General features: G+C 41.8%; 2 protein-coding genes across 5 annotated transcripts in view; one reads left to right on the top strand and one right to left on the bottom strand.

Annotated features, from left to right (window-relative positions):
- Positions 1-7,076, bottom strand: part of LINS1 (lines homolog 1) — a 32,071-nt gene extending 24,995 nt beyond the window's left edge. For 2 of the 4 annotated variants that reach the window (XM_035303688.3, XM_002749070.6), the window contains exon 1: positions 7,009-7,076. The gene's annotated coding sequence lies outside the window, so the exon portion shown is untranslated. The remainder of the gene's footprint in view (positions 1-7,008) is intronic. The other 2 variants (XM_078329039.1, XM_008998291.5) reach the window with 1 other exon arrangement.
- Positions 7,077-7,495: 419 nt separating this feature from the next.
- The window catches only part of ASB7 (ankyrin repeat and SOCS box containing 7), a 49,795-nt gene continuing 31,514 nt past the window's right edge, over positions 7,496-25,776 (top strand). The window contains exons 1-4 of the mRNA XM_002749069.7: positions 7,496-7,937; positions 8,112-8,210; positions 14,215-14,336; positions 16,300-16,561. Coding sequence (XP_002749115.1) covers positions 16,351-16,561 — 211 coding nt within the window. The 5' untranslated portion in view covers positions 7,496-7,937; positions 8,112-8,210; positions 14,215-14,336; positions 16,300-16,350. The remainder of the gene's footprint in view (positions 7,938-8,111; positions 8,211-14,214; positions 14,337-16,299; positions 16,562-25,776) is intronic.

Here is a 25,776-nt window from a genome sequence, read left to right as displayed (position 1 = left end):
TAATACTCAACTCCAGTGTCTGCCCTGCATGCTCCTTTATTTCCTTTGCAGGTCTACATACGAAATAAATGTGCTTTTGTTTTGAGTCTTGCTCAGTCACCTAGGCTGGACTGCAGTGGAACCGTCCTAGCTTGCTGCAGTCTTGAACTCCTGGGCTCAAGTGATCTTCCTGCTCCAGCCTTCCAAATAGCTGAGACTACAAGCAGGCACCACTCAGCTAATTTCCATATGTATATTTTTTTATAGAGACAGGGTCCTGCTATGTTGCCCAGGCTGGTCTCGAATCCATGGCCTCAAGTGATCCTCCTGCCTCAGTCTCCCAAAGTGCTGGGCTTACAGGCATGAGCCACCATGCTGGACCAAGTTGCTTTTTAAAAAATGAATGAACATAATTTACTTTGAGAAGGAAAGCTCCCTGTTCCCCATTTTAAGGAGGTGGGAGCAAAACATTGGCTACCAGATTCTTTTTTGTTCCCTGCACTCTGGTTAGCAGATTCTTGATCAGGAATTCAGTAGAAACTAAGAGATGTTGGGCCTCTGAAGAGGGGACAGGGCATGTTCTCAAAGATGAGAAATAGTGCAAAATCAAGAGGTCACATTCATTTGGGCAACTGACAGCCTGACTGAGGTCACCCTGGTTCAGCTTTAATTAGGCAGAATGCAGGTACCAGCAAATGCAGAGCTGCTGGACAGATTCATGAAGAGCCTGTATTGGTTTTAGACATGCAGTGAAGTGATTTTGTTCTCAGAAGCTTGGAATGATACACGGATTGTATAATAGCATTGACATAAACTTGGTCAACAGAAAATACACGTATTAGGGCCGGTAGTTAGGGAACAGGGCATGATTACTTACAGGCAGCTAAAAGCAATAAAAACAGGGCTATGAAGGTTAGCACAAGGACTGGCCCCTAGCACAAAGGAACTGTTACAACAGGCTGCCAACAATGAAGACAGGCTGCAGGACATCCTGCCTTAGGCACAGATAAGAGTGTAACAAAGAGGAAGCCTGCTGCAACCGGTTAAACCCAATGGCCAAAAACTTGACTGAATGCAGACTCCGGGCTGCACGATGTCCCTATTACCGTAAAACTTCCCTGGGGAAAACAGCCACTCCCTGCCACGTACCTGAAGCCATGGCAGTTCTGGATTAACCACATTTAGTTAAAAAAAGGCGGCACCCTGATTCAGGGAACTGCCTGCCCATTTCCTGGAAACCCTCTCCTTTATCATAATAAAGAGTCTGTGCCTTCCTTATGCCTACCTGTGTGGTAGGCCCTGACCACACTGCATACCTCTTCTGAGCACTTCCACCCTCCTCTTTTGTGTGTACTTGCTTCCACTCTGCAGTAAAGCTTTTACATTCTCACTGTGGTCTCCCTTTCAAATTCTTCTTTTTTTTTTGAGACGGAGTTTCGCTCTTGTTACCCAGGCTGGAGTGCAATGGCGCGATCTCGGCTCACCGCAACCTCCGCCTCCTGGGTTCAGGCAATTCTCCTGCCTCAGCCTCCTGAGTAGCTGGGATTACAGGCACGCACCACCGTGCCCAGCTAATTTTTGGTATTTTTAGTAGAGACGGGGTTTCACCATGTTGACCAGGATGGTCTCGATCTGTTGACCTCGTGATGCACCCGCCTCGGCCTCCCAATCAAATTCTTTTGTGCACAGAAGAGAAGAACCTGACCTGGCCTGTTGGCAACAGTATCTTTCTCAAGTAGCTCTATTATGTGACCATAGGCAAATGTATTTTTAAAACATAGTACAGATTAATGCTGGACATGAGACGCATAATGTGTTCATAGTAGAAGAGACCTCAGAGATAATTTAGAGAAGATTCTCAAACTGTAGCATCAGAATTCCCTGGAAGGCTTATGGGAACACAAATGGCTGGGCCCGCTCCCGGAGATTCTGATTTAGTGGGTCTGGAGGAGGCCCAAGAATCGAACCAGGGACTACATGTGCAGTGAGAACCCCTGCACAATCTACTTGATTTATTGATGAGGAATCTGAGCTCCCTAGGTTTTTATCATATTATGCTAATGCTATACTTTTTTTTTTTTTTTTTTTGAGACAGAGTCTCATTCTGTTACCCAGGCTGGAGTATAACGGCATGATCTTAGCTCACTGCAACCTCTGCCTCCTGAATTCAAGAGATTCTCTTGCCTCAGCCTCCTGAGTAGCTGGGACTACAGGTGCTTACCACCATGCCCAGCTAATTTTTGTAGTTTTAGCAGAAACAGAGTTTCACCACATTGGCCAGGCTGGTCTTGAACTCCTGATGATCTTGGATCCACCTGCCTCGGCCTCCCAAAATGCTGATTTTAGGATTATTATTTTTTAATTTTTTTTAAAATAAATGGAAACTCTCCAATATATTAATATGAATGACCACACTTTCTACACTTAGTTGCTAAATTATGACTGTATGTTTTAAGTGGTACTTCAGAATGAAGTGTTTCACTGAAAGGTTTTCCTTAGTCTTCCCCTTTTCCAGCCTATACCTTGTCCCTTTTCCATCTGCCCCCACAAACCCGCCACCAATGGCAGGGTAGTGTTTAGGAATGGTCTATAGATTTTTTTTGTTTTTTTAGTTTAGTTTTTATTTTATTTTATTTTTATTTTTTTATTTTTTTTTCTTCTTGGAACTGTCTATAGATGTGATACTACCCAGATTTTACTGAACTCCTAAATTCTGTACATACAGACAGGATTTGATTTTCAACTGATACAATGAGATTATCTATCTACCTCAGCCAAGTAGCATACACTCCAAGATTTGCAAAAATTAAACGGCTTATATGGTGAAAACATCTATACAACTCAAGTAGGAGGACATCGATATGTCTTTATTTATTAATTTGAAAGGTTCTTTCCTGCCTGTGGGCCTCAATACAGTACTTCTGCCTTCTGCCCAGAAAGCTCTTCTGTTCACTTTCCCTTTTGATTTAGACTTAAATATGACTTGCTTTGGCAGGGCTAGGTCCTCTGGTGATACTCTGTCTTCCAGCTCTGGGGCTCTGCCTTACAGAATGTGTCACACCTGTACTTGAATGGATTTGTGCAATGGTTTGCGTATGTCTCCGCACTAGACTGTAAATTCTGTTAAGAGTTGTCTGCTTGGTTCTTCCAAGCTAGGTTCTTCCCTAGCTACTGGCACAGCATTTGATACACAGTAGGTACTTGTATTTGTGGAATATGTTCCCACCCAAAGGTTAATATAGTAGTGTATATGTCCCAAATAATCCTAAAATCTGTCCCAAAGTATATTTTAGTACCATTTTGTTCTCAAAAAAACTTTTTAAATGCCATATAATTTTCAAGCTCTGAATTTTAAATTATAATAAAAACGTAATTTAAAAAACTGTAAACAGTAGTATCCATAGCAGGGATTAAGTTCTGAGCTTATTTCATCTTTACTGTATTACACATCTGACAACATACTCAACAGAAGCAACCCATGTTGAAGTCACATCTTAAAATGGTTGTGATAGAGTACAAATTAAAACTACCCTAGAGGCCAAAATCCCTTAGCCAGGGCAAAACTAAAAGGAACTCAAAAGCCTCCACTTAGCTTCCTTTCTTTCAACATTCTTTTTGCTGGGTTGACGAAGGTCTGAAATGCAATTTTCCCACCCAGCACCATCTCCCTTTTCTGCTAGGTACAGTTGAACTAAGTTGGGCGACAAGGCAGATAATGGCCTCCAAACTGTGCGGCATCTGTCCTTCTGGTGGCCTTCTTTACTACACCAAGATCCCCAGACACGACCTGCAGGCCCAGAACAGTGCCTGCTGCCAACTAGAGCATACACTGCTCATTGGCTCCACCACCAAGTGCTTTATGGGCCAGGACATAGCCTCCTGGGCAGTGGTCCTCGACCTTGGAATCTGACCTTCACACTGACATCACTGGAACACTAGGAAAAATCCCCCAGCCCTGGACTTCCCGGAGACCAGCTAATTCAGAATTGCTGCAGGGGGCTAGGGCATTTTTCCAAGAAATAAACTCAATTCTGACTGAGTCAGGGTTTCATGAATTGCTTCATAAATACTTATCCCAAATTATTTCATTTATATGTTGCAAGATGTTCCCATTTTTCTGAGCTTTATATTAACTAAGTGAATGGGAAATGAAGTACATCTGTTAAAACCTAATCAGTACTAACTTGTTAAAAATATTCTGCAATTGAAATCGTTTCAACACAAAGAGGACAGAAAACCAATCATTGAAGTTATAAAAATTAGCAAATTTCATAGCACCAATTCAATAAAGCAATTTAAAATGATCTAATAGTACATTCTGTGAAACTCTGACAATATGATGTTCCTTGGCTATGACATAATCATGTATTTCAGTCATTTGAAAAATGGCCAGAAATAGAGAGAGTCAGGAATTAGGAGAGGACTCTGTTTCCAGGCTCCTTACCAACAAGGTCTTAGGCCCCCGTCTCTCTGCTTAACCATCATTTAGCAAACACACTATCAAAGCTGAATGAGTGCTGAGTCTGCTACAAGACTGAATATATTCTCCACGATGACTTACGTATTTATTAATTTCTTTCCCTCTTTTCCCTTATTTTTGGAGTTCAAAACTTCTTGACTCTGCAATTAGTAAATGTTATAGAACTGAACTTGTACATTATAAGTGAACTGTTAAAAAACAAAATTTGAGGCTGGGCAGTGGCTCACACCTGTAATCCTAGCACTATGGGAGGCCAAGGTTGGTGGATCACCCGAGGTCAAAGGTTCAAGACCAGCCTGGCCAATGTGGTGAAACCCCATCTCCAGTAAAAATACAAAAATTAGCCAGGTGTGGTGGCACACACCTGTAGTCCCAGGTATTCAGGAGGCTGAAGCAGGAGAATTGCTTGAACCTGGAAGGCAGAGGTTGCAGTGAGCCGAGATCGCATCACCGCACTCCAGCCTGGGCAACAAAGCCAGACTCCATCTCAAAAACAGAAACAAACAAAGGCAAACAAAATATTAACAAATTTAAAGGCATAATTAGCTTTTATTAGCAATTCATGAATCTGGCAGCATCTCAACTAAAAATTCAGAAAAGGTTTCTGATTAGCTGAGCAGAGGAGGTGGGCTGAAAAGGGATGAAGAAGCAAAAAGAGAGAATGAAAGACAGATTGGTGAGTCAAAATGGAGGGTTTTTTTTTTATATCATGCTGGTTCAGGTAAACCAGGCTCACTTCCGATTCTTTGCTGTGTATCTTCTGGATTTTTTTTTTGACAACTGGTCCATTTGTAAGTTGTTTGATTATGTGGCATCTAGCACCAGTGACTCCACTCTGATTTGGGCTGGTCTGTGGGACCTACTGCAGGAGTTTAATCTAGAACAATGGCTTCCTATACGTTTCATTTACAATACTAATAAAATACTGCTTTTATTTCATTTTTTACATTGGAGTCCCGCTGTTAAGAAAAAATAAAGGGAGAAATCGTGGTAGAATTGAAAGATCGTAGAATTGAAAGATCGAAAGCTACTAAAACTTGATACAATTTAACAGTTCTGAATAAGTTGTTTCTAATTATAATTCAGTTACCAATTTCAAGGAGAAATGGAAATGTAGAAAGCAGAAATTACGAAAGTATGAAATTATAATGGGCCAAAAATAAAAATGCCGACTCTATCTTCACTGTCATGTTATTGTGCACTTCCCTGCACTTCTCCCTTGGACAAATGCAACCGGTCCCTTCCAAAGTGGTTCTATCTTGGCCCATCCTACACCCACTTCGTCTGAAAAACCAATCCAGTTTCCTTAGGAGAGAGTCCAAACTCCTAAACAAAGCTTACCGGGCCCTTCAAGATCTGACTTTTGGCGTCTTCTCATCTCTATGCCTCATCCCCCAGTCTCATTGCCAGTTATTTTCCCACCACTCTGCTTCAACTACCCGAGCCTTCTCTCTGGCAGTTCCTGTTTTAAACAGCGAAGCATAGGCCAGCATCAGAGGCTTTGCATTTCTAATTCTCTCTGCTGGCAAAATTCTTTCCCTAGATCTTGGCATGGCTGGCTCTTTGTCATTCAAATCTCTGCTCAAATGTCATTTCCTCAGAGACCTTTCCTCACTATCTTAGTCCATTTTCTGTTGCTTATGAAATAATTCCTAAAACTTGGTAATTTATAAAGAAAAATAATTTATCGTCTACAGTATTGGAGGCTGGGAACTCTCAAGACTGACAGACCACACCTGGTGTCAGGAGGCAGCACTGCAAAGTATCGTGTGATCAGAGGCTGAGCAGGCTCATTATCAGGTCTCTCCTCATAAAGCCACCAGTTCTACCTCCATGATAATCCATTAATAGATGAATCCCCTCATGAAGACAGAACCCTCATGATCCAACCACCTCTTAAAGACTCTACCCCTCAGTACTGCCACACTGGGGATTACACGTGAGTTCGGAGGGAACAGATATTCACACCATAGCACTACCTATCTAATATGCTATAGCCCATCACGTCCTGGTCAAAATCGATCCCACCATTCTGCTTGATTTTCCTCATATAACCCATCCCTATCTCATAATTTTGTGTTTGTCTCCCCGGAAATCACGATCTTGTTCATTGTTGTCTCCTCAAGGAGTAGAACACGGGCCAGGAAAACACTTGCGAGATGAATAAATGCGCTTAATAAACGTGTCATGATCAGTCTATCTCGCATTTTCCCCACGCCCCCTCTCCATTCATTTTCAGGAACCCGCCAACGTTGCTATCCCTTCAGGGAAGCCCTTGGACCGGCGTCGCCATCCCAAAGAGAGTCCCTTCTCCCACTCTAGGCGAGGGATTCCCAGCCTGGAAGCTAACGGGGTCTCAGGGACAGACAGACGCGCCAAGGACCGGGCACTTGCGTCTGACAAGCGCTGAGCGGGAGCAGAGAAAGAGGCACCCCTCTCTTCGCTTCTTTGAGCCTGCCGCCCTCCCAACCTTAAGCCCTGGACCAGGCCCTCATTTGGCTGCACTCACGCCTCCCCGGCCGCCGAGCTCAGCGGCTGCTCCGGGTTACCTGCCTGGGATCTGGCTCAGACAAACTCTCTTCACACCGCCATTCGAGAGAACACACCAGCCCTCTCTGGGCCACCGTAGTTCACAGAAAGTACACGCTGATCCCTCCTCCCGCATGCGCAGAGACCGCGTTCGGCGTACAGTGTCTCTTAGCAACCGTTTTGAGTCCCTCGTCAGGGGCGGAGCCTCGGAAGCCACCACAGGGAGGCCGTGGGGGTAAGTGAATGGACCAATCGGAGACGAGCCTCAGTCCCGGTCGGCACGTCTCCCTTAACTGTCGCGAATGCAGGGGCAGCTTTACGGCAGGCAGAAGGTGGGGGCTGCTGGGGGTAAGGAGGAGAGAGGGAAGCAACCAACCAACTAAGTCGCCCCCACTCCCCCCACCCCCACCCACCCCGGACCTGGTTTACGGCTCCAGGCTCAGGATCCACTGCGGCCGCTGATTGGTTGCTGAAGGCTTGGTCCCATCCCAGTGACCCCAAAGTGCTGGAGGGAGGGGGCGGGGGTGGCCCAGTGCAAAGTGCATCCCGAAAGCCCCCTGTCCGGAGACCCCACGGCTGGCACTTCGGACCTCGTATGACCTAGGACCTTGCTGTCCCGAGACCTCCTGGGTCCTTCCGTAGCTGGAAGCCTCCGGCCCGGAGCGCGGCAGCCCTTAGTTCCGAGCCCTGGACCGGGACTGCCCCCCCCACCGGAGCCGGGACTTCCTCCCTGCCTCCCTACACCCCTGCCCCGAGGCTGCCCGGAGGCCGGGACCGCCACCTCCTGCCTGCTCGGCTGTTTGGATGCTCGCCGGGCTGGGGCCGTGAAGCACCGAGGAGGATCTGGAACACCAGGGTCCGGCCCTGCCTTGGGTATTTCTTCAATGGAGAAGTTGGTGAGTGTGGAGGAGGCTAAAAGGAGGAAGAGAAGCAGCAGCTGAGGAGACAGGTAAAGTCAGATACCTCCCCCAAGGGGAAGAGAGCTGGCTGGGAGGGAAGAAAATATCTGCTTTTTCTTGCCTGCCCTTGCCACTCTCCAGTCGCTTTCCTGAGCTCCCCCTTCTTCAGAGCCCCCTCCTCACCCCTGAGACACTGCACCACTTACTGGTTTCTGTTTTTCTAGGTTTGAGCTGGCTGAAGAAGACGCGAAAGCAGGAAGGGGTCTACCCACTTACCAGGGAAGCAGAAGGGACATTGCCTCTGATCAGCATCGTCTATATAGGTAATGAGCCAGCCTTCCCCTCCCCCATTGTTTATTCCTGGCCCCTACCTCATTAGGCAGTGCTTTATTTTCAGGGTGGTTGCCTGGGAATGCAACCTTTCCTAACCCAACCCCTCCCTCAGTTTCCCAGGAAAAGCAAAAACATTACTCGTGCCTGATCTTTAACATTTTATAACTAATCTGCCCCAGGAACGTATTTTCCCACTTTCTCTCTGTGCAGTGTTTCGGTGTTTTGCGTTGTCTTTTGGTACACTGTGCCATTTACTTTGCTCTGAGACTTTGAGACCTTTTTATAGCTACCCCCCTTCCTTACTCTCATAGGAATTCCTCAATTCTTTGTTAATTGCTTGTTAATTCTGAATGACTCTCCCTTTTAATTAAACCATAATTTACTGTTTCCCCCCCTTACTTTTTCCTATCACCTTTCTTCTACCTGCATCAGAAAAATCTTTTGAGTTAGGGAGTTGACAATGATTTGGTAGAGGAAGGTAAATTAATGGCTTGAGATTTATGAGTGTCAGAAAATTGATTTTATTTCCTGCTAAAAAGCGAACCTGTGTGCCTTAAGAGTGTGAATGGTATAAAGGCAACCTTATTACCCTGAAGCATTTAAGTGTAATTAACTCTTTTGGCTTTTTGTGTTTTTGTGTGTCACAAAGTGGCTGGGCTTTGAAACTTGTAAGTTACACCTCAGATTTTCTAGAAGAACTTTAAAAAGTTTACACAATATCTTATTGATCGTCTGACTCTCACGGATTTAAAAACAAAGGAACCTTTTGGTGTGTTTACATATCTGGCTCTTAATTTTAGCATTCTATAAGAAAAGATTTCTCATTTCAAAACCCTTACATAGAGTTTGCTAGGTTGAAGTTTAAGCATCTAATTCATGTGATCACATTTCTGCTGCCATATTTTGTTGCTGCTTCTGAAAATGCACTGAAGGTAAGCTTAGGACATTAGTGTAATTCCTAAAGAGGGAATATAAGCGTGGAAATTATACAAAGTTTAACTCCAAAATTAGCCAAATGAATGACTTTTCTAACATCCAGTAGCAAAAGTATAAAGTGATGTGTTAATCTATTTTAATATCCCAGATTGTTTAGGGAATTTTTGTTACAGGGAAGTACTTAAAATAGCAGAAATGAATATTTTTGTTTTCCTATGTTCCTCTGGACTTTCTGCCCTCCACAAAAAGAAATTAGTATCTTTACTGATTTTGTTAATTCTCAAGACATAGCTAAAGATGCTTTTAAGGGGATCTGAGGTATACGTATTCTTGAGACAGGGAACTGGATGCCAAAAGAAGAGATTCTACAGAACAGGATTTAGAATCAATATGTACCAGTTACCGTTCCCTGGTGAAAACTTAGGGCAGCCTTTGTATGTGTATGTAGGGAATCGGGAGTACTTGACTACATCATTTCAGTAAAAGCTAGGCAGAAACCTTTAAAGGCTAATTTTATTATGTAAGTATGGAAGTTGCCAGGGAGATGGCCTAATGATTACTTCAGAACTTCTAAAAAATGCTAAAATATTTGAAGTATGTTTTAAAGATAAAAAATCAAGTACTGTGTTTTGTATTCAAGCCTCTCAGTTAAATATTTTTTTCTGCTTTAGATTTAACTCTAGGATGGTTTCATTTTTAAGGGGTGGTTTCACCTGAGATGGTAAGGGAGGGAGTCTGTGGCTAGTCCAGCATATAAGGTAAGAGAGGATGAGGCTTTACCCTGGCTCTCAGCCAGTTCATTCTCGTTGCTTAAATGGTATTTCGTGGATCATCTCATCTTTTAATGGTTTTTCTAAAATGAGAGAATATATATAAATCATCAGCATCTGTAATGTTTCTAATATTAGAATGATTGAGAGTGTTTGTTCTAGATTATGCCAGACATTTACAATATTGAATTTGGGTATTTACCAACACGACTAGTTAGGTAGCTTACATTTTTTAATCTGGCAGTTAGCTTTTGTTGATTCTGTTGCCAATTATGTGGTTTAAAAAGAAAATCCAATTTATTTGGTCACCAAATACAGATTTATAATCACGTAGGGAGAATAATTGATTTTAATTGAAGATATTCAATGATGCATCTTTAGTATACCGAGGCCAGTACTTATATTCTTTATACATAAAGTGATGTCATTTACAATTATTTAATACTGTGACACATACAGTATCTCTTTAATTTGTTCCCATTTAACTTTGGTGACATAGAGATACATACTATCCCTAAAATGTCTAAAGCCAGATAATGTTTATATTAGCATAGCTAGTACCTGACTTTCAGCCTTCCATTTCATAATCAACTGAATGCCCTCCTTAAGTAGAATGATTGTGTCCTTTCTTGCGAACTTTCTAGGAACTGACACATGAGGCTGCAAAGATGGTATTGGCAGAGCTTGGTTAAAAGGATGATGTTGATAGATTGTTACAGTACTTGTGATTTAAGCTTTGAGTTGGGTCTGGATGAATGAATTCTAAAATTTCTCCTGTTGCTTCATGCACATTTCATGAAAATTATTGGTTTCTCTGCTGGAATTTATGTGAGTCATAGATAAGTTGTGCTTGGTAATAAATCCTTATGTTATATGGAGGTCCAGTCGTTTGGATCAAATAGGAATACCTTTATTTGTTTTGGAACATAACCACTATACTATGCTATGCTGAGTGATACTAAAATTACACTTCTACTTTATTTTGGGTTCCAGGCCCCTGATCATATCAGTAGAGCTTGTGAACAGGCATCTCAGCCGTGTTCTACGTTTTGGTCAGGCCTTGTAGTGCTGTTGCGTCCATCTTCCCTCTTAGATCTTGTGAAAGTGAACCATTGAAGAATTTTTTTCCCCTGGGATCCAGTGTCATCAGAGTTGCCGACTGCATTTGTTTTCTTAACAGCATGTATTTTTGTTTACTTTGCAAAGAAATACTTATTTCTTTCTTTGAGTAGCAAGCCAATATCTTGTTTCTAAGTTTACGTGACATCAGAAAATACAGTTCCGTTTACAACACTTAATCAAAAATGTGTGAACTTTTAATGAAAATAATATGCAAAAAGTCATTAATGTCTAATCATTTATGTCAAAGGAAATTGGGGAAATATGGTTAAATTTGGTGAAGGTTTTCTAACTTTGGACAGATCTTAAACATATTTTATTTTATGTTTATTTTACTCTTCACTCTGTTCTATTAGTTTAGATTTTTTCCTTTTAACTATGTGAAGCAAGAAGTTTTGGTTTTAACTTAATGAACTTCACTTGGCATATATATGGAAATTAGATGGTAATGTATTTTAATTTCAAAATGAGTAGTTATTAATATGGTCAATAATATTAAAGCTCGGAAGCCTAGAGTGCTTTCTTTTGACCCCATGTAGAGTGGAAAAGAACGTCTTCCTTGTTTGGATGCTTTCTCTCTCTTCTGACTGAAACCTAGAATTTCTAAAGATCGAACCCTCAGTATCAGTAGCTCCTAGTCCACAAAAACTTACACTGAACATAGTAACTTAGAAAATTACCTCCCTTGTTATATTCCGTTATTTTATAGGTGACTTCCATGAGCTATCAGATTTTTTAACTTGAACTCCCTGAGGGAAAACAGACTTTCTTCCATTCTCATCTCTGGACTTCCTCTGTGGTTTTTAATAGACATTCTTTACTACCGGATATTGTGTTCGCTTTTAAGCTCCATAGTCTTTCTTCTTCATCGATACACACGTGAATAGCTCTACTCTGGCAGGTGTATTTCTCATAAAGTAACATCAAGAGGAAATTACTTTTGATGTTTTGACTATTTGGGGGTCTTTTATAATAAATTATTGTCATAATTCAAAGAAGTGCAGCTGACAGGGATCATGTGTGCATGACGTGTGTGTATGTTTTTTTCTGGTAAACATGGATGCGTTAGTACATGCAAGGCATACTTCTTTAGTTTAAACCTGTGGTTATTGTGTATAACACTCGGTATTGTCAGAAAAGAGAAAAATAATCTTAAAAAGGTTTGGGATTTTTAAAGATTCATTTTAAGTATGCAGAATTCTATTGGAATATCACCTGGAGGTGCTGCCTGTGGCCAGAGCCGATCACGGTGCCAAGGACGCGTCAGGCATTCCACAGACATTTGTTTGATCGAAGGAGCTCATACGGAATGGTCACGAGTTACTATGCCTTTGCATCTTTCTTGTGGGGAGAAATAGTGTGGCCCCTTCATCTTTTACCACCAGGCCTTTTCTTTATATAATTAATAAATTAATATCATTTCCTATTCTGCTCAGCTCTCATGTCCTCTCTCCTGTGACTTCCAGCTGCCTCTATGGAAGTGGTGATGGGTAGTTGGAAGCCAGCAACAACCACAGGATTCTCACAGGCTTGAAGCTGTGTTGGGTGATTTTTACTTCTTATGGGAAGCAGGAAGTGCTGAGAACACACTTAGAAGTGAGATGTCTGGTGATGTTCACTCTTAAAGTAGCTTATGTGAAAAGTGATGGCAAATTCATTTGTGGAAATGTGTGGTTGGAGACATTGATTTGCCTCTTAAACTTTATTGTAGTAAAACTTTGGATTTACAGAAAAGTTACAGAGGCAGTACAGAGTTCCTGCATGCTCCACACTCAGTTTCGCCTAATAACATGTTATATTTTCATATATGTTTCTCCCCACCTTGAGGAGGGACTATCTACACAAATTATTTGGAGTTCTGGACAGCAGATGTGTTTCTCCCCTCTTTGTGTACCGAATCAGTTATTTGTATCAATGTGGACCCGTTGATATCTGCTTTGTACTTTGGGTTGTCATTTGGTACTATTTTAAGTATGGCTCCCGTTGTTCCCGCTCTGGCCATCGAGGGATCTTTCACTTGGCTCCTGTGTCCCTTTGAGCACCTCCTTACTTTCTGGCACCGTGTGATGTTCCAGTCTTAGAATCAACCATTTGTATAAGGATCGTTCTGCATGTTTCACAGCTTGCTTCGTAGGAGTTGTTCTGATCCTGTCTGCCTCATTTATTTAGAAATAATAATAGAGTTTTAAAACAAATTTTATTTCCAAGGGCAAGTTGGCAAACTCTTTACCTTTCTTGAAGAAGGTTGACAAGGAAAAACAGATAATAGTAGAGGAAAAGAGAGAAGTGGGCTATACTCGTTTGGATTGGTTGAAAAGTCTGGTGTGCAGCCAGCAGTATATGCAACTGCTCTGTGTCAGGTTGCTCAGTGGCCTGACCTTTTCTTGTCTGAAAGTTTAAGTGATGCTCATTCATCATAAGGGGAATGGGGTGGTTCTCCCAATAAGTAATTCCTAGAGTTTTCTGTAGACTTCACTTTGTGTCCTTAACCTTAATGGAATTAACAGAGCTGGAATTTAATTGACAGGAAGAAAGATCCACCCTCTTTTTTTTTTTCTTTAAGTTGTAGAGAGTTTACTCAGAATTCACACGGGGAATCTGGCAAGGCTGTTGTTAATGTTTTATCTAGTTTGGTGTATGTATAAAGAAATAACAATTTCAAAGCAATTGACTTGATGCCTTTAGGGCACATGAAGAAAAGGCATTTAAAGACACAGTCTCCTTTTATTCATTATATATTTCATTTTAACCCAGGCTACCTACATATTGAATGCACACGTATTAAGTGCTGTTTAGAAAGTGCAGGTGACTGATGGTGTCAGTTAAAAGTAAGACAGATGAAGCAAGTCTGAAAATGTATTCTCAGTAGAGAAAAATGAACAATCTGTGCTTGCATCCAAATTCCAAAATATGTGATTTATTATTTTCTTTATTTGCTCTTTTTCAAATAACTGCATTTTTGAGGGGGAAGTTCTGAAACTAAATCATATTTACTGGAGATGAACATACCTAACAAGATTATTTTCTGTAAGAGTTGATCTGAGTTCTTTCTCTGCTCTGTAGATTTATTATAAAGCACTGATGTTTAAATTCATCAGCAGGTAGACTGTGCAGACATCTATGATTATTATTGTGAAGAATTTTCCTATGATCGTTGTTTTGTTTTTAGGTTGAGAAGGCTTTTTTACTCCGCAGTCTGGACATACTTTGAACCCCCTTCCCACGATGCTGTATGCACACAATGGTTATTAGGCAATCCCAACATCAGGAGAAGGGACACTCTTCCGTAAGGTCAGTTGACCTGGTCGTCAGTCATCTGTGTTGTTCTGGGGAAAACTCATTTAACTTTGCCTTCTCTCTTAAATCAGTTCATGTATGTTAAATATACCACTCACTAAAGAAAACCCAGGTTTGTTTTGATATTCTTTCAGTATTTTTCTTGCATGCTAGACCTCATTTAAGTGCCACCATAATCACTTCATTAAAAAGAAAATCTGGTAAGGATGATTGTGAGCATAGTAAGTTTCCATTAATTTCTGTGGATGGTCTTCAGCGTTTTCTCTTATAACTGAGAATAAGCAACAACCTATTCTGAAAGGATTCTCATTAAAAAATTTCTAAGGAGGGTCAATTTGTGAAGGAATTGAGAGAAGAAATAAGAGGCAATCTTGTTTATTCCCAGTTTCCCCTGAGGAAATAGCTGTTTGGAGAAGTAGCTTGATATTTTTAAATTTGATCATTTAGTCGTGATACTTACGAGTATGTAAAGACACCATTTTTCTATGTATAAAACAACATAGGATATTCGTATTCTTCAGTTGTGACGATTTGACTTGTTAGGCCTAAGTTTACCCTTTGTACCGTCTATAATAAGTTTTGCAAGATAAATGATTATTGTTAGCAAGATTATCCTGCAATGCCTAAGCTACATATGAGAACAAAAATGTCTTTATAAAGGGCTTTATCACAGTTTAAAAATTGTTTTAGAAACAGAGGCTACTACTTCCAGTTAGCACAGCCCGGAATGGCTTTCTAGAAGCTTGTTCGTTTGGATTTCTATATGTAGTTAAAAACTTAAAAACACACTAAAAAAGCTTTCGTGTAGACATGTAAGATGCAACTTTTTACCATTTTTCTTTGGACTATTCCTGTCTTCCATAAAGGAGGTCTCATTTTACTTTTTTGTTTTAATTTTTGAGACAAGGTTTTGCTCTGTATCCCAGGCCGGAGTGCAGCGGCATAGGCAGCCTCGACCTCCCAGTCTCAAATGATCTTCCGGCTTCTACCCCTGAGTAGCTGGGACTACAGGCGCACACTACCATGCCTGGCTAATTTTTTTATTTTGTATTTTTTGTAGGGCAGGGTTTCACCATGTTGTCCAGATTGGTCTCGAACTCCTGGGCTCAAGAGATCCTCCTGCCTTGGCCTCCCAAAGTGCTGGGATTACAGATGTCAGCCAGTGTACCCGTCCAGTGATTTCGTTGTATATTGGGTTTCAGTACATTCCTCTTTTGTGACCTTTTAGGGAGTATGAGAATTCACTGTATTACTTTTCCTTTTTGTAATTTTATCATGTGGTTAATCACCAGATTGTTTAGATTCTTTTTTTGTTGTTTGTGACAGAATCTCACTCTGTTGACCAGGCTGGAGTGCAGTGGCGCAATCTCAGCTCCCTGCAACCTCTGCCTCCTGGGTTCAAGCAGTTCTCCTGCCTCAGCCACCCAACTATCTGGGATTACAGGTGTGTGCCACCATACCCGGCTGATTTTTGTATTTTTGGTAGAGATGGGGTTTCACCATGTTGGCCAGACTGGTCTCAAACTCCTGGCCTCAAGTGATCCTCCTGCCTTGGCCTCCCAAAGTGCTGGGCTTACAGGCCTGAGCCACTGTGCCTGGCCTGATTAGTTTAGATTCTTAAGGTTTTAAAATATATTGTATCATCTTGCTACCTTTTTTTTTTTTTTTTTTTTTTTTAATTTTTTCAAGATGGGGTCTTGCTCTGTGGTCCAGGCTGGAGTAGTGCAGTGGTGCTATCAGGGCTAACTGCAGCTTTGATCTCCTGGGCTCAGGTGATCCTCCCCCCCTCAGCCTCCTGAGTACCTGTGACTATAGGCACACCACACCTGGCTAGTAGTATGCATTGTCAGGTCAGGTTTACTGATTTAGCAAATGGAACATTCTGTGATGCTTAATGGACAAAGTATCAGGAACCAGTTATTCTAAATTTCATGTTTTCTACCTTCCCTTCTTAAAGGCTGATCCCTGTGACCTAATGAATCCTTTGTAAAAAGCGGACTCAGCTAGGATGTTACACCATCATTGTCGAAGGAACCCTGAACTCCAGGAAGAGTTGCAGATCCAGGCTGCAGTGGCTGCTGGGGATGTCCACACGGTGCGAAAGATGTTAGAACAAGGCTATTCTCCAAATGGCCGAGATGCTAATGGCTGGACTCTGCTTCATTTCTCTGCAGCAAGAGGAAAGGAAAGATGTGTTCGGGTTTTTCTAGAACACGGAGGTGAGTTTCCTAGAAGCAAATCTTTTTCCCCAAGGAGAAACATAAATTACGTTTAGTTTAAAATGTGTCTATGTGTAATTTTTAATGCTTCTCTCTGGTTAGTACTCAACATCTTACTCTCTTTCCTTTGTGAAGATTTGCTAAACCCAATTGTTTAAAAGATCAGTTTTGTGAATGGATTCTTTTCCCTGAAACTGGCGTTTCTGTACAGACAGGCTTGCCCAGGTTATTTCCGCTTAACAGCCTTTCTTCAGGTTGTCCAGTTGCTTTTGTTTCAGAAGCAGAAGTGACTGTGGCGTACCTGTAATTAGAGAATTACACAGGTTTCCCCTATGGATAGTTGCTCAAGCATGTAGACTTAGCACAAGTCCTTTAATTTTTTTTTTTTTTTCAGAGTTGGAGATTGGAGAATTGTTTTTTTCTTTTTTCTTTTTCTTTTATTTTTTAAAGAAGAAAAGAAAGAGACAGAGTGAAGGAGAGGAAGAAAGAGAAAGAAAAAGGGAGAGAGAACGGGAATATTGCTTTATTCTAAAAATGGGTATTAATAATGGCCCATCAATATTTTGTGTATTTGAAGTGGAGAATGTATATTTTGTGTATTTAAAATGGAGAGCTCTATAAATATTTATTAAGTTTACTTATTCCGGATCTGAGTTCAAGTCCTGGTTGTCCTCATCAATTTTCTGTCTCCTTGAGTCTAAATCTCTTTATGGGTCTTATGTATCTGGGTGTTAGGATTGTTAGCTCTTATTGTTGCATTGATCCTTTTACCACTATGTCTTCGCTGCTTTGAAATCTATTTTATCAGATGCGAGAATTGCAACTCCTGCTTTTTATTTATTTATTTATTTTTGCTCTCCATTTGGTTGGTAAGTCTTTCTCCATCCCTTTGTTTTGAGTCTTTGTGTAAGACTCCATCCCTTTGGCTGAGTGCAGTGGCTCATGCCTGTAATCCCAGCACTCTGGGAGGCCAAGGTGGGTGGATCACCTGAGGTCAGGAGTTCAAGACCAGCCTGGCTAACATGGTGAAACCCCATTTCTACTAAAAATACAAAATAATTAGCCAGTCGTGGGGGCATGTACCTGTAGTCCCAGCTACTCGGAAGGCTGAGGCAGGAGAATCGCTTGAAGCCGGGAGGTGGAGGTTGCAGTGAGCTGAAATTGTGCCATTGGTCTCTGTGCGGTTGGCAACCAGAGCAAAACTCCATCAAAAACAGAAACAAAAACAAAACAACAAAAACAAAACAACAAAAATCATGGCCCTACTGATATCCTGTCCGTATCTCTTTTTGTTTTAAGTGCTTTCCTTTGTTACTGTTTTCGAGCACTTGTTTTTTTTCCAGCAACTGTGCATAGCTTGTAGTTACACTATAAGAAGATTAGTTATCTGAGATCTAATTTTGTATAAATATATGCAGTTGGAAACCATACTTGACATATTCCGTTTTTGGTTTGAAAAACTGTCCATTCCCATGGTTTTTAAACTAATAATTGTCCAAAACTAGTTTACTTTCTCTAGTCAAATTTCAACCTACTTTATTTTCCTAGAGGTGGATTTTTGTACATATTTGATCATGTGTACCCACATTATCTCTGTGAATTGTGGTTGAAAGCAGCTTGGTTAGGGACTCAAATTACCCATGTGCCTGTCTAGGGCTTTAGTTCCTCATTAGAAATGATTTCGTTTCCTTCCTGAGGGATACTTTGTTACAAAACTAGCCAGACTTACTTGCATTTTGAGGTGCAGACAAGTGTTGGAAGTCCTAGTATTCTTATGGGCGTCATGTGAATAATATGAGTATCTGAATACAAAGGCGGACAGGATGGACTGACTGCAAGGCTGCACTAGCCCTGAGACCAGGAGTAGCCGCCTGGCCCAGGGGCCCTGAAACGGGAGTTGCATGCCTGAAATAGTTGACTGTTGTGAGGACCCAGAAGTTCTCTGGCCTGTGCCTACCTTGTAGCTTGACTTCCACGTCATTTCACGTGGAACCTTACAACACGGACACGGAAACCTCAGTTCTGAGGTTAATCAAAGTGAACTATAAGTGGAATGCCAGGAAAAAGATCTGTAAAAAGTAAGAGGTGGGTGTAGGGTCAGAACTGCTAAAATTCTGTGCAGGGTTTCAGAACATTAAGACCAAGATCAGGGCTCACAATTTGTATTCCACCTAGCCCTGTTCCTTTCCGCTTTTGCCAGCCTCACTTTATAAAAAGTCGATAAAAAATGTCCTCAAAATGTATTATTCAAGTAATACATGAATATTGTCTCTTTCAAACAAAGCAAATCTTCAGTTACATTACAAGTAAAGCCAAAGTCCCCTTTGACTAACCCCTAATCCTTGTCTGTCTGCCTCTGCATGGATGTTTCTGGGTACACGTTTGGTTTGGTGCTTATCCCTCTAGAGCATTTCTTAACCGTATTGCATGGACTCATAGAAATTCTGTCATATGGGCAGGCGCAGTGGCTCACGCCTGTAATCCTAGGATTTTGGGAGGCCGAGGTGGGTCGATTGCCTCAGGTGAGGAGTTCTGGACCAGGCTGGCCAACGTGGTGAACAACTCCATCTCTACTAAAAATAAAAAAAATTAACAGCGTTGTGGTGCATGCCTGTAATCCCAGCTACTGGAGGCTGAGGCAGGACAATTGCTTGAACCCCGGGGTTGGAGGTTGCAGTGAGCCGAGATCATACTACTTCATCCCTGCCTGGGCAAAAGAGGAAAACTCCATCTCAAAAAAAAAAAAAAGAAAGAAAAGAAAATGAAATTCTGTTGTGTTATGTTGCTTGTAGTTTTTGAACATTAACGATATACTGACTGTATATTTCTACAGATGTTGTTTTTTATTCAACTGTGTGACTTAAAGACTTTTTAATATCGGAGGTCTGCAGACTTTTTCTGTAAAAGCCAAATAGTAAATGTGTTAGGCTTTGTGTGCCATACTGGCTTCTGTAACTACCCAGCTCTGCCATCCTAGCCTGGAAGCAGCCATAGATAGTATATGAACTAATGGGTGTGGCTGTGTTCCAATAAAACTTTATCAAAACCAATGGTGGGGGGAAAAGGGAAAAACCAGTGAGGGGCTCTTAGGAACTATAATAGCAGGGGTGTCCAATCTTTTGGCCTCTCTGGGCCACATTGGAAGAAAAATTGTCTTGGGCCACAGATAAAGTGCACTAACACTAAATGATAGCTGAGGACCTAAAAAAAAAATTGCAAAAAAGTCTTAAGATGTTTAAGAAAGTTAATGAATTTGTGTTAGGCTGCCTTCAAAGCTGGCCTGGGCTGCATGCCACCTTGGGCTGCGGGTTGGACAAGCTTGCACTGTAGTTTCTGAATCTTTTCTCTCTGTGTGTGTATGTACATAACTAGTTACATACAGCATAAAGACATTTTGCTCGATCATGGACCCCATTTACAATGGTGGCCCCATAAAAGTATACCATATTTGACTGTACCTTTTCTCTGGTTAGATAAACAGATGCCATTGTGTTACAGTCACCTACAGTATTCTGTACAGCCATATGCTGGGCAGGCTTGTAGCCTAGGAACAGTAGACCATATGCTGTAACCTGGGTGTGTAGTACACTGTGCCACGTAGGTTTGTGTGAGTGGATTTTTATGATGTTCACACAAGAGCGAAATCCCCTAACAATGCAGTCCTCAGAATATCCCTGTTGTTAAGCAGTAAATGACTGTATATCTATATATATATATTCTAATAGCTTTATTGAGATATAATTCACATGCCATGGAATTCACTCATTGAAAGTGTACAGTTAATGGCTTTTGGCATATTCATAGAGTTGGATAGTCATCACCACAGTGAATTTTAAAACATTTTCGTTATCCACAAAGAAACCTTTCATACATACTGATTCACAGTTCTTTGCAACTTCTGAATATAGTATTTATAAGTATGGATATGCTATCATTTACTTATTTTATTTTTTTGAGAATGGCTGAAATTTTCATAGCAGGAGATTTTGGTTTTTGAAAAGATAGTGCATACATACATACATGGGTAAAAGCAAATTAAAGCTATTCTAGACGGATCAGTGGGGGGGCAATATCTAGCTTTTAGCCCCAGTCTCTTACCCTTCTTCTCAGAGGCCATCACTTTCACTGCTTTCTTACGCACCACCCAGAGGGCATCTATGCATGTAGGCAGGAATATTTTTCCATCCTCTACCTTGTAGCCAGCTCCCTCTTTAAAATGTTCTGTTCTACCTCTTGACTTTTTCACGTAACAGTTAATTTAGCGATAGTTCCTTATCTGCGTAGGACTCGGTCTGAGATTCCGTCGTATGGATGTGATTTATTTATACTTACCTTCTATCGCTGGACATTTTCAGTTTTCATTTTTCGGCTGCTAGACACATTACAGAGAATGTCCTTGACTGATGATGTTACACATGTAAGAGTTTCTTTCTTGAATAACTCCTAGAAGTGCGTTTGCCAAGTCAAACCGTTTCTTACGGATATTGGCAGGTTGTCCCCCAAAGAGATTGTCATCATTTTTTGTCCTTACTGACCAGGCGGGATGGTGCTGTTCACTTGCCTTTACTAGTGATGTACTACCAGATGGTTTTTCTCTTCCCCGGTGTGATATGCCTGCGTTTCTTTCTTTCTCTCTCTCTCTCTTTTTTTTTTTTTCCCCAAAACCAACATATGAGTAACAAACATTGCAAGACTGAGCTTTTTGTCTTATTGATTTATTGGAATGGTTTATGTGTTCTTTGTTACATGTTGCAATGTTTTCTTTCTCTAGTTTTTTTCACATTCTGGCTTTTGTTGTTGGACAGAAGTCTACATTTTAATGTAGGTGAATTTTGTTTTTCTTTAGCCTTATAGTTTGTGCCCTTTGTGTCTTGTTCAGGAAATATACTGCAGGGTCATTATTCACCTTTATTTTTTTCTGAAATGTTTTATGGCATTTAGGTTTTTAATCTGTTCAGAGTTGACTTTTGTGTATATGAGGTAGCCTGGTGCACTTTCACTTTTTTCCCATGAAGACAGCCTAAATCGTGCCTTCTTTCTTCATTACCGTGCACTGCTAGGTCACATACAAGGTTTTCATACATGTGTGGTTTCATTTCTGAGTTTTTATCTAAAACAATATTTTGGACAAGCCCTATGTTTGTTTTTATATAACACCTTTTACCTGATCCCCTTTCCCTAATAGAATAAGAGATTCAGAGAGTGTTTCTCCTAGCAGATTATGAATCAACTTGGAAGAATTAGTGAATGAAAACACCTACTGCCCCACATGCTTATGGCCACATGTGGCGCTTAGGCATGCTCTATATTCAACCTAGCCCTGGCCTGTGATCTCTAGACCAGTGTAGCCAACTGTGTGTTCAACCTCTGTACTCCCATAGCTCAGAGACATTGCCAGCACAGCACGAGCTGTGTTCATTCTTACCACAGTGTTCACTCTGAGCAGATGGCACCAAAGCCTCTGATTGCCGTGCCAGAAATCTACAAACCATCCTTGGTACCTTTTCCTTACCTCCAATACCACTGATTGCTAAGTCTGATTGATTCTGTCTCCTAAAAAGTTGTCAGATCTTTTCACTTCCTTTCCCTGGAGATTCTGTCCCATTCTTGGGTCGGGAAACATTCCTCACCAGAAGTCTTGCAGTGGCCTCTTCCATCCCTGCATCCAGCCTTGCCCCTTCCAACCCAGTCTGCAAATAATGTGACCTGTTAAAATGGAAATAAAGATATTTCCTTTTAAAAATCCATAATTGGCTTTGGGAGGCCGAAGTGGGTGGATCACGAGGTCAAGAGATCAAGACCATCCTGGTCAACATGGTGAAACCCCATCTCCACTAAAAATACAAAAAATTAGCTGGGCATGGTGGCGCGTGCCTGTAGTCCCAGCTACTCAGGAGGCTGAGGCAGGAGAATTGCCTGAACCCAGGAGGCGGAGGTTGCGGTGAGCCGAGATCGCACCATCGCACTCTAGCCTGGGAAACGAGCGAAACTCCGTCTCAAAAATAAATAAATAAATAAAAATAAAATCCATAATTGGTTCCCCATTTCTCTTAGGATGATATTCAAAGTTTATAATGTGATCCGCGTGGCCCTGCAAGGTCTGGCTCCTCTTACCTTTCCAGGTGCAGCTTTGAGCCACAGCCCCTCTCTGTTCTTTCAGAGTTACGGAGTGCCAAGGTTTTGGCCTGGGACCCTCTGGGGTCACTCTTCTGTTCACTCCCCACCCCTGCCCCCCTTACCGGCTCTGCCTGCTTTTCTCTCAGCTCTCACTTATCATTTTCTCAGGGAAACCTTCTCCTACCAGCTAGACCAGGTCACCTGGTATCCGTATATATATTGTTATTCCCTGTGTGATGTTATTGCTCTGTTACGTGATGTGATTGTCCCCTGTACCTTTTTTATTACAACAGCTATCATAAGCATAATGAATTGTTTTATATATCTCCAATGAGTCTAAAGCTTCTTCAGGGTAGAACCCATATCTGTTTTGTTTCCATCTAACACCGGTTATCTCAAGTAATTGTTCCTCAGTTTTACAGAGACAAAACTAATCTTTTCTTTTATCGTAAGGTTGGAAGTAGACTGCCTTTTGGTGAGATTAGAAAGTTGCTTGAATGCATCATGCATCCTTCTACCCCCAACAGGGTCTCTCGCTCTGTCACCCAGGCTGGAGTGCAGTAGCACAAACATAGTTCACTGCAGCCTCTACCTCCTGGGCTCAAGCAGTCCTCCCGTGTCAGCCATACCTGTTACTTTCAAAACAATGTAGTTTCTTTTCTTTTTTCTTTTTCTTTTTTTTTTTTTTTTTTGTGATGGAGTCTCGCTCTGTCGCTCAGGCTGGAATGCAGTGGTGTCAGTCTTGGCTCACTGCAACCTCTGGCTCCGGCCTTAGCCTCCAAGTAGCTGCGATTACAGGCGCATGCCACCACACCCGACTAATTATTATTATTATTTTTTTAGTAGAGATGGGGTTTGCCATGTTGGCCAGGCTGGTCTCAAACTCCTGATCCCAAGTGATCCACCCACCTTGGCCTCCCAAAGTGCTGCAATTACAGGCATGAGCCACCACACCTGGCCTCAAAACAATGTAGTTTCTTTAGGAATTTGCGACCTCCAGTCAAATTGGCTCCTCCTGTTAGTAGCTCAAAGATCCCGATAGGGAACAGTGAGTGAAATAACTCATAAGAAACAAGACTTGACATTTCACTCTCTCCCTCGCTTCTCACCCTGCTGTGTGTGTGTGTGTGTGTGGAGACAGAAAGAAAGAACAAGAATTCGTATAGACAGGGTGACCAGTTGATCCTCTATAAACTATATAATCAGCAAATATTTATTGATCACCTAATGGATGCCGGGCCCAGGGCTGGGCCCCGAGATACAGAAATGAGCAAATATGGTGCCCTCCTTCTGGTACTTCATCATCTACTGGGGGATGGAGTTAGAGCTAACACTTATTAAGGGTTAAGTATATGCCAAATTCCTCATAACTCTTTTAGGATAATAAGTATTACCAGTTTTTACATTGAAAATTCTAAGCTACAGAAGAGTAAGTAATTAATTCAAGGTCATTACTTCAAAAACACCGGAGCTGGGATTCAAACCATTGTCTTTCCTGTAATTCTGTATTGTTCCTAAGAAAACAAGGCAGTTCCAAAAGAGTGAATTTAAGTGCTGTGTGTAACAAGTCCTCCGTGTCTGCTGGGTTGGGAGGACTAGTGCAAGGAAGACTTCCTAGGGAAAGCAGGGTTAGACTGGGAAGCTGGGAAGCTGAGGCAGGGAGGGAGGCTGGAAGGTTGGAAGTGTGGAATTACTCCAACTCAGCACACTACATGTGATGGGCTGAAGGAAAGAAGGAGCAGTTTTGGTTTTAGGAGCTAAATGTTCAGTATGATTGGAGCATATCCAATAATTTACAGTAGGGACACTGGTGAGCTGTCAAAACCTTTGACAGAGGAATGGGAGAACAGTCTTGTGATTTAGAAAATTAGCTGGTTAGGCCGGGCATGGTGGCTCACGCCTGTAATCCTAGCACTTTAGGAGGCCAAGCCCGGTGGATCACCTTAGGTCAGGAGTTCAAGACCAGCCTGGTTAACATGGTGAAACCCCGTCTCTACTAAATATACAAAAATTAGCCAGGCGTGGTGGCAGGTGCCTGTAATCTTAGCTACTCAGGAAGCTGAGGCAGGAGAATCGCTTGAACTCAGGAGGCGGAGGTTGCAGTGAGCTGAGATCGGGCCATTGTGCTCGAGCCTGAGCAACAAGAGCGAAACTTCATCTAAAAAAAAAAAAAAAGCTGGTTATAGTGTGTGAACATACCAGAAGGGCGTGATGTGAGAGTGAAATACATCAAGAATAACAGACTTTTGGCCTGAGGATCAGGAAGAGAAGAGTTGCGGTTAATTTAAATGGTGAAGATTAGCAGGGAGGGGAACTAGCCAGATGCAGTTTAATGAATGGGACATAGAAGTCTAATACCAGTCACTCACCCAACTAGAAGTTATCTCAAATACGTTAATGGGTCAGATTTTAGCAACGTTAGATTCCTATACCTGTAAGATGATCGCACAGAGCTAGCCAGAACTGAGGCAGAAGTTTAGGCAGAGCACTGTGCCCACAGGCACCCTGATGGGGAGCGGCCACGTGAAGCCACACTTGCCGCTGCTTCTGAAGAAGCAACTTTTATTGAGAAAATGAGTGATTTTGAGTTGAATAACGATATTACCTTTATTCCAAAAGGAGGACAAAGTGTGGCTTTCTTTCTAGTTTAATCTGAGCCTGTGCTGTCCATAGCAGGTCTGGTTATTTAAATTTCAGCCAAGTTAATTAAAAAGTTCAATTCCGGCCAGGTGCAGTGGCTCACGCCTGTAATCCAAGGTGGGTGGATCACGAGGTCAGGAGATTGAGACCATTCTGGCTAACATGGTGAAACCCTGTCTTTACCAAAACACAAAAATATTTAGCCAGGCTTGGTGGCAGGCACCTGTAGTCCCAGCTCCTTCGGAGGCTGAAGCAGGAGAATCACTTAAACCTGGGAGACAGAGGTTGTGGTGAGCCGAGATCATGCCACTGCATTCTGGCCTGGGCAACAAGGCAAGGCTCTATCTCAGAAAAAAAAAAAAAAACGTTTAGTTTCTCAGTCAACACTAGCCGTGTTTTAAATGGTTACTTGTGGCAAGTGGCTGCCATATTGGAGAGCATAGTCGTCCTTTGGTATC

This window comes from Callithrix jacchus, chromosome 6, assembly GCF_049354715.1.
Source record: "Callithrix jacchus isolate 240 chromosome 6, calJac240_pri, whole genome shotgun sequence".
Lineage (NCBI taxonomy): Eukaryota > Metazoa > Chordata > Mammalia > Primates > Cebidae > Callithrix > Callithrix jacchus.
This window is presented reverse-complemented; position numbering and strand designations above follow the sequence as displayed.